The following is a 9,974-nucleotide window of genomic DNA, read 5'->3' as shown; positions in this document are numbered from 1 at the left end:
GATTTTAGCAAATGGCTGCAATATAACAAAGAGTGAAAAATTTAAGGGGGTCTGAATACTTTCCATACCCACTGTATAAACTAGCTAAATGTTATCATAATGACAATGTCGTTTAATTTAATTAATTAATTAATTATTTTTAATAACATATTTAATTTGTTTTTATTTTTATATATTTTTTGTTTATTCTATTTGTATACTTTTTTATATTCCATTTTTTGTTGTATGTTTTTTTATTTTTATTAGATTTAGTGAATTTTTAAGATGTCTATGTAGCTTTTTATCAATTTTATTTCAGTTTTAGTTATTTTAGTACATAAAAATTAAACAAAATGAAAATGAGAAATGTTGTCTAAGTTTTTATTTATTTATTTTATTTCAGTTAACGTTTTTGTTTTTTTGACGTAATCATTTTTTTTTATGGTTTTAGTTTTTGTTCAGTAACCCGGAATAAAATTTAAATCAAGATAATTCTTTTTTTTTTAATTCAGTTCTGTCATTTAATCTGAAATCAAATGTCCAAGGTTTTTCTCAGCTGGTTTGTAACAGAATATAATTGCTCAAATGCTGTGAATCGAGTGAACAGCTCTGTGATAGTGCTCACTGTGCTCTTATAAATGTGTGTGTGTGTGTGTGTGTGGTTACACTTTATTTGAAGGTGTCTTTGTTACAGTGTAATTATACATTTAAGTACTGAGTCATATTAATTAAATACATGTACTTACTATATGGTTAGGTTTAGGATTAGGGTTTGGTTTAGGGTTATTTGCATGTAATTATGCATAATTAATTGTTATTATATTGGTAAGTACATGTAACATGTGTAACAAGGACACCTTAAAATAAAGTGTTACCGTGTGTGTGTGTGTGTATACCTGCAGGGTCTCTGTGGTGATGCACAGCTCTGTGATGGTGTGGTAATATGACAGTATATCAGATAACTGCCCCTCCGTGTCCCGTGGAGGGAGAGAGGAGAGTGTGTTTCTCAGTTCACTTATTCTCTTCTCGTGAGCCTGAGCAACACAAAGGCACAAATGACTTGGCTAACCGAAAGGGTTTCATAACATTTCATCACATATTTCATATTTCCGCCTTTTGTAAGATTGAATTACTGAGGCAGTTACTGGGGCATGCAAACCCCACAGACATTTCAGCATCACCCAGGGGCTGCTGGGAAATGAGGCCGTTTACCTGCGTGTCCCTGTGGTTCTCAGAAAAGCTCCTCCTCATCATGTCGGTGACCCTCAGGGCCTCCACACGCAGCAGATTGAGGATCATGGTGTAGGTCAGTCTGAACTGAGACTGCAGCACAGTCGGCTTCCCCTGACACAGAGAAAAACACCACACATTAACACCATCTCTCTGTACTCTTGCATATTTAACTCCATTTCATTTAAATGTGGCATATCATGAAAATCTGACTTTTTCCATGTTTAAGTGCTATAATCAGGTCCCTGGTGCATCTACCAACCCAGAAAACATGAAAAAGAACAACCTAGTAACTTTGTTTTAGTAAGCCTTTCTCTGCAAGCTTGTGAAAAAAACGAGCCGCTCAGATTTCGCTCCCCCTGTGACGTAGAAAGGGGATCTTATTATAATATTACCACCCCTTAATCTGCACGTTTCCACCCACGACGGCGCCATTGTGTTTTCGCAAGTGACAACAGTGTACCAGTTCCAATGCCATGGCGAAAGTTTGAGCAAAACATGCTAACTGCTCTGTCTTTGGCGGCACAGACGAGCATAGAACACTATGTAGAGTCCCAGCCTCAGAGGAGACAAGAGAGCAGTGAATTTATTGATTTATTTACTGTATATTGCTGCTGCCACACAGATCTTATATAAACGTGATTTGACAGTTTAAGCGCAATAAGACATGAAAGAGAACTTAGTTTAGTACTCACATGCCGTGTGACAGCCGCTTTCTGTGTGTGTGCTTCGGATGTGTGCGCTCAGAAAACCGTATATGAGAAGTTTAAACTAATATGGCTTTAAAAATGATAATCAAAACCAAACAGATGTTTTTTTAGCAGAGTATCTGAGGTATGAGCTGTAAAGGCACAGCCCTATTCTGGAAAAGGGGGCGGGGAGCAGCAGCTAATTTGCATTTAAAGAGACATGCACAAAAACAGCGTGTTTTTGTTTCCACTCAAAATAGGCATTTTCAAAATGATAGAATAAATTATCTGTGGGGTATTTTGAACTGAAACCTCATAGACATACTTTGGGGACACCTGGGACTTATATTAAATATTGTAAAAAGGGGCATAATAGGTCTCCTTTAAATCACCCATCATCAATTCATTTATTGATTGCCAATATTTAAACTAAGACTATGGCGTACAGACAATAACAAATTGGCTTCAAACCATGAAAATAATAGCATGAGGACACAATGTAAGGATGTGTGTATCATGATACTCTTTGTGCTCATCCAGGGTAATTAGAGTGGGAAAATGGAGTTGACATACAGCGGAGATCCAATCACACAGCAGCCCTTGACAACACGCTGTGCGTTATTACAGCATCAGCTGCTGTTGCCATGACGTCCATGACATGGAGCTGATCAGCAAACATATTACTGGCCCATTTGAGAAAAACCGCATCCCGCATGGACTGGGTCAAGCTCATCAGCAGCTCAAATGGATGGGGAAAATCAAATGTTTCATGCTCTTTGTCTTTTTTTTAAAAACAGTATGGAAATTACTCGTAAAACGAACTATATCAATACATTTTCTGAGGATCTGCCTGTGGAAAACCCGCCACCATGATGCTAGGGTTTGTGGGAGATTGCCAGGATATTGCTATGCATTTGCAAACATGCCAGAGTATCTTAAAAATGTCACTGAGGTTGTTTCTGACTGATCCAATTCAAAAGAGCCCAGGTCTCTACATAACAGATATTCTGGCCTATGAAAATGAATTGTTGCTTCTTCAGTGTAATGCCGAGTTCACACTGCACGATTTTAGCCCGATTTTTCACTCGCCGACAGGTTTTGCGAAATCGCCGACAAATGCCCGAAATCGGAGGCAAATTGGTGCTCGTTCACGCGAGTGACAATCACAGTGTGAATTATCAAAGATGCGATCTTATTTAAAAAGCATTAAAATGTCAAAAGTACATCATAAAAACTTAAAAACAAAACAATTTAAGGTAATTACAAATATTAATATTAATAGTATAAAATAAAATAACACTGGTTCACTAACACTAATAACACTCAAAATCAGCCCTCACAACTGTGAATGCTGGTATGTGCAATGTGGAGAGCAAAATGACAACAGCACTAGTGAATGCTTGTGAGTTTCATGCTGGAATGGCAGTGTATGCGGTCCGGGAATCAGGGACGTGATGTGAAACACTGAGAGGTTAAAACAGCTCCAGCACGCTGGACGCTCGAATGAAGAGGAGCCCATTCACCCGCACTCCATCCACAAGAGGAGGACAGAGGTGCACTCACACGCTCATGACTCGAAAAAAAGACCAGCAGCGTTTGTATTTGGCTCCAGATTAAACAATCAGGCAGTGATTTACAAAGAGGAGATAGGATCTCTCTTCAGATCATAGTAAAGCCTGGATTAGGAGGAGAGTGCTACAGTAATGGTCGTAAAAATGGAGGACTTCACTAATCATGTCCAATTTAGGCTTCTTGTTTTTATTTTTTTTTTACATGTTTCTGGGTTTTAGTCATCCTGAGGAGAATCATCAGCAGTGAGGCGTCAGGCCTGAACCCTTAGGTGAGAGATGTAGGTGTTTAACACACTGACCAGCATCATGGCGTGGAGGTCTCCCATATCATGAACTCCAGCCTTACAGAGGATGATAACGGTCCCTGTAGCATCCAAACCTCTTCTGCCAGCACGACCCGCCATCTGTATGTACTCACCTACACACACACACACACACACACACACACACACAGTTTAGTACTGTGATACTCTCGATCAACATCAGACTAAACCAAAACAATTCTACACATTTACATATATTAAACAACAACATTGAGCTTTTTATTTACCATTTGAGGCCATTAAGATTTTTTGTCATTGTGACACTATTTTCATGACAATTATTCAGGGGAAAAAAATCTGTGAATTTTATTTGAGATTAAAATAATCATAAATGTAGTACCACAAATATTAGTACCACAAATATTACCACGATAGTATCATTTAAAAGTTTCGAATCAGTCAGATTTAAATTCATTAAAAGTGCCAGTAAATACATTTCTAATGTTAAAAAATAAATGCTGTTATTTTCAACAGAATGCATAAAAATATTAAGCAGCACAACTGTTTTTAACATTGAGAATAATAAGAAATGCTTCTTGAGCAAATAAAAATTGAAAATTATATTTTAAAATACATTAAAATAGAAAACAACTGTAAGAATATTTCACAATATTACTGTTCTTACTGTATTTTTTATCAAATTTTAAAACATTTAGAAATGCTACATTTTTGAATGGTAGTATATACTTAGAATTATCTTTCACAGTTAATATATCTTTTTTTAATTACAGTAGGTTACTGAGAGAGTTTAATTGTTTAATTGTCGTAAGAGTCACTTGAAAAATGTTCCTAAAATGGGTATCTTTTTTTTTATTTTTCACTGAAGTCAAATTTTAATTTTAGTAAAATGTATAATTGTCTTAAAAATGTAAAATAATAATTGATCATTTTTCTTTGTTTTGATTTTGGGGGTGAAACATGACCCAGACATGCTTTTGATATGTATCGTCACATTTACCCAAATGTTTTATGAATATCTATTTTGTGTACTTTTGGCAACATGCAAAATGCTTTCAACGCAATGGCTAAAACAGGGCCATCCACACTCAAACGTGTGCTGCATCTTTAAACGCGGCCAGCTATACTCTCTCCCTCTTCCCTTTTCCATACACACTATTATTAGATGAAAAATAGACTGAAGCAAACTCAAGCATCTCTCTCACACATGCACACATCAAAGGCCTCCTGCTGTCTCACTGCAGTCCAGTCACATGTGCACAAACATCTGCACTACTCCAGCATAATTAATCTGCTCATTCATTAGAGACAGCTAATTCATCAAACACCTGGCCATCAGCAGCATCTGTCTGCCTGTAGCGCCTCCGCCAACAAGTATCTGACAGCTTCTTATAATGTCTATTGTTATGATAATATACAAATCAATTATCATTTTAAATGAGAATACCTGCAACAGGTTTCGAACAACCTAGTATGAGAGCCTGTTATAGTACACCCCCAAAACAAAATCAAGACTTTGTAAAAGAGCATAATAGGACCGCTTGAAGAGATGCAAGTCAGGATATGTTTGGACAAAACAGGCATTTTGTTGTTTGTAATGTAAGACTGCAAAGGAGCTGTGTTTTTACCGGGCAGCAGGTTTCTGAAGCCTGTGCCGTTGTGTTTGCGGATGCTGTCGAACACAATGGTTCTGGCAGGCATGTTCACACCCATGGCAAACGTCTCTGTAGCAAACAGCACCTGAAAGAGAGAAAGACTGTATGTCATCAACTTTTTTTTTTTTGTCTTTAATCAAATATAGCTATAAATTCAGCTTTTCTCTATTCATATATAGCTTGTACAAAACAAGTCCATAAAACAAACCTTTACTAAACCTCTGGAGAAGAGCATCTCAATAATCTCCTTCAGGAATGGCAGGATGCCGCTGTGGTGAACACCAATCCCTCTCTTTAGCAAATCACGCATCAACAGGATCTGTGGCGAAAAAACAACGCTGATAAACACCATAAGTCTATTAAAAGGTGAACATTGACCAGGCTAATTAATCAACAAATATACTGCAATTCTGTACCTAATGCAACCAATTTGTTTTTAAATTCATTACAAATTTTGTAAAAGGATAATGCATATCTTTGGTTTTCAAATGTGTTTTTTTTTTAAACATATTTTAAAATACATTTGAAAATATATTCAAATAGAAAACAGCTTTAATATTTCACATTATAAAACGGAGAGTTCCGGTCCTTGATTCTGATTGGCTGAGCCACGTTCGAAGCTGTTGTAAATTACTCTACAAACACACACCTTTGTTTACGTCTGTGTGTTGCTCGGCAACCACTTTGTTGGAACCACAACCGTTTCTGAGGAACTACATTGTTTGGTGGAAGAATACTGTTTTTATTAATATCATTACACTTTATTTGCTCTGTTTTATTTTGTGAAACCCTGCTACATATATGGAATAACCGTTTTATAAAAGCAATGAGCCCCGTGAAGCCGTGGTTTACAGTGAATTTATAACAGCTAACAACAGTCGTGCCTAACAATGCCCCTTAGCTGTTATAAATTCACTGTAAACCACGGCTTCACGGGGCTTATTGCTTTATTATTACAGATTTAACTGTATTTTTGGTCATATGATCACAGCCTTGGTGAGCATAATAGAATTCCGGTAACTTTACTTTGCTTAATTTTACTTAAAGCCATTATGTATAATGCATTTAAGGTGTTCATAATGTACTCTGCAATGCTTTATATCTTTTCATAAGCAATTGTAACCAAAGTTTAAATGCATTATAATATTTGCAAATTCATTGTTACATCTGATATTTGTCGTTTTCATGTGTTTATGCGTTATACTTTTTAAAGATGCAACTATGAATAGATAAGTGCTATAATGTACTGTATAATAGCATTCATAGGATCATAAGATGCATTACAAGGCATAATTAATGCATTAAAATACTTAAAATACTATAATGCATTAAATATAAAGGCTTTAAGTAAAGTGTTACCAGTCTTATTTCAAAACATAAAAAAAAGTATTGACCTCAAACCTTTGAACAGCAGTGTATACTTAGAATTGTCTTTAAAAATTAAATAATGCATTTTCTTTTATTGCATTACAGTAGTAAATAATTATATTTTTACATTACAGTAGGTTACTGAGAGTTTAACTGTATTTAACTGTCATTAACCTACTGTCACGTAAAAAAACAAAACATGATTTACTATTATAACGCAAAAAAAATTATTATTTAATTTTGATAGACAACTTGAAGTATACACTACTATTTAGTACACACTAAATAACTTAGGACAGTTGAATAGAGCAAAACATCTTAAAGTCCTAAAAATGGCCTTCAAGTAAAATATATATATATATATATATATTTTTTTTTTTTTACTTTTTCACTTATTTTTCAGCATTTCTGCTTGTTATCATTAAAGTGAGTTTGCGATCTGTAATTTTGCATAATGTATAAATTATCAGCATTATATTGGATACAAGCCACCTTGTTTTCCAGATATCAGAATCAGCCAATGAAAAAGCTGCTGGACACTGGACCCAAGTCTCATGTACCTGCGGTAACTGCTGATCGCCTCCTCTCAGCCTGGTCAGGCTCTTCTGCAGGAAGGAGTGGATCTCGCTCTTCTCTATGGAGCTGGTGAGGTCCAGAGAGGTCAAGGAACGGGCGTTTTCATCACAGCATGTCCGAGAGAAGGTGAACGCCACCACTGGAGTCTGCTGCCTCTGAGACAGATAGTTCAGCAGCGTCTGCCACACGGCTCGATCCTGGTGGAGCACAACGAGGATGAAGAAAACACCGTGGTAAAAACACTGTGGTTGTTAGAAATAAAGACCTGTTATGTTAGATAACCTGTTTAAAGGGAAATGACGAGAGGTTCAGACACTGACCTGACTGGCTGTTGTGTTGTGCTGCGATACGTTCTTTGTGCCGAAAGACTGTGCGTATTTACTAGTGCGTTCCTTCTTGGCCTCTACTGCGGCGTAGTAGCTGGAAAACAAAACATTTGTTTCAATTTGAAAGCCCTTAGAAGTTGTAAAACTTCTTCTGAAGTCCGTTTACAATGTTAGTCGAAATATGTTAATCAAAGTCTTTTTTTTGTGTGTGTAAATGTAATTTTATACACCATTTTCAATCCTTTTCTGGCCCTTATTTACTAAATAGTTCTGTCAAACGATTGATCGCATCCAAAATAAAAGTTTTTGTTTACATTATATATTTATGTGTACTGTGTATATTTATTATGTATATATAAATACACACACACATACAGAATATATTTTGAAAATATTTACACATTTATATATTCATATTCTCATATTTTATATTATATATAAATATATTTAATTTATAAACATAAAATATTTTTCTTAAATGTATAAATGCATGTGTTTGTATTTATATATACATAATAAATATACACAGTATACACATCTTGTTATGTAAACAAAAACTTTTATTTTGGATGCGATTAATCGCAATTAATCGTTTGACAGCACTAATAAATACATTTGAGTTTAAATGCTATCTTAAAATTTTATCTCTAGCTAAAAAATAGTCAAACAAGACGAACATTGCAATCACATTATAATATTAATTGATTTATTATTATTAATCCGCATTCCAAATTAATTTTCTCTCATTTAAATTTATTTTTCTTTCATTTAAATAAATGCTGTTACTTTGAGCTTTCTATTCATCAAAGAATTGTAAAAAAAAATAAAAATAATAAAAAAATACAAAAATAAAATTTTCCAGAATGTTTCCCCATTTTCAGTTTTCCAAAAATATGAAGCAGCACTGTTTTCAACATTGATAATAATCAGAAATGTTTCTTGAGCAGTAAATCAGCATATTAGAATGATTTCTGAAGAATCATGTGACACTGAAGACTGGAGTAATGATGCTGAAAATTCAGCTTTAACATCACAGGAATAAATTAAATTTTAAAATATATTCTTATAGAAAACACTTATTTTAAATTGCATTAATATTTCACAATATTACATTTTTATTATATTTTTGATCAAATAAATGCAGCCTAGTTGAGCATAGTTATTAAAACAATTATTTGAAAACAGTAGAGTACACTGACCTCTAAACATCTTGAATAAATCTGAAATGCATTCTTGTTTTAAAAAAAAAAACACCAACTATCTGTGACTTAACGCACCCTTTAGTAAGGAAGTTTCCCGTGGAGTCCAGCAACAGGAAGAGCTCTTTCTGAGTCTTGGTGCTGTTGCCGGTATACAGATAGTGCTCTAGAGGAACAGGCCTTTTAATTGTGCTGATCACATAGATGGGCCACTTCTTGATCCGCCTGAGGACAGAGAAAGCACAGTAAAACCCTATGAGAATCTACATAGAGCAGGATCAAATCTGGTTTCATGGCTTTGATAATACACACACCCGATCCATTCACTGAACTCCACTGCGTTTGGCACTGTGGCACTCAGCAGGATGATGCTAACATGCTCCGGCAACATGATGAGCACTTCCTCCCACACCACTCCCCTCTGACAAACAACAACATCACATGAGATCTGGATGCAGCAAAGAGAAAAGCATAACTGAGCTAGATTTTTGAACTGAAATCATCACCTCTGCATCATTGATATAGTGAACCTCATCAAAAATGACCCATTCCAGATCTCGAATGACCTCGGACCCGTTATAGAGCATAGATCTGTTAGGAGGAAGACATACTGATTAACAAAGATTGTAAAAAAAATCATGAATTATGAGTAACTGACATGAAGGCCTGCTGTTGGCTAATCACCTCAAGATCTCCGTGGTCATGATGAGACACGAGGATTCAGGGCTCAGCTGGACATCTCCAGTCAAAAGTCCCAAGTCACCGAACGTGGTCTTGAAGTCTCTGAACTTCTGATTGGACAAGGCCTTGATGGGGGATGTGTAAATGGTCCTGTCAGGAGGAACAGTGATATTAGTGAGAGCCATTCTTCTTATGTCTCAGTAAGGAAAGATAAGTTGACTTATTTAGCACATTTCACATACAATGGGAATTCAAAGTGCTTTACATTTAGCTTTACATTTATGCTTTTAACACAGTTTAAAAAAGATCACCAAAATTGCAATTACATTTTTTTAAATACGTAATATTAAAAGATTTTATAAAAGCAATAAGCCCTGTGAAGCCGTGGTTTACAGTGAATTTATAACAGCTAAGGGGAG

General features: G+C 35.4%; 1 protein-coding gene across 1 annotated transcript in view; it reads right to left on the bottom strand.

Annotated features, from left to right (window-relative positions):
• The window catches only part of LOC107694354 (helicase SKI2W-like), a 35,837-nt gene that overhangs the window by 11,456 nt on the left and 14,407 nt on the right, over positions 1-9,974 (bottom strand). The window contains 9 exon segments of the mRNA XM_016494040.1: positions 3,769-3,887; positions 5,379-5,490; positions 5,614-5,724; positions 7,334-7,546; positions 7,670-7,769; positions 8,953-9,099; positions 9,189-9,295; positions 9,381-9,465; positions 9,559-9,705. Coding sequence (XP_016349526.1) covers positions 3,769-3,887; positions 5,379-5,490; positions 5,614-5,724; positions 7,334-7,546; positions 7,670-7,769; positions 8,953-9,099; positions 9,189-9,295; positions 9,381-9,465; positions 9,559-9,705 — 1,141 coding nt within the window.

Source organism: Sinocyclocheilus anshuiensis, unplaced genomic scaffold (genome assembly GCF_001515605.1).
Source record: "Sinocyclocheilus anshuiensis isolate Anshui unplaced genomic scaffold, SAMN03320099.WGS_v1.1 scaffold1240, whole genome shotgun sequence".
NCBI lineage: Eukaryota > Metazoa > Chordata > Actinopteri > Cypriniformes > Cyprinidae > Sinocyclocheilus > Sinocyclocheilus anshuiensis.
Note: the sequence above shows the minus strand (reverse complement) of the source record. Positions and strands in the feature narration are given on the sequence as shown.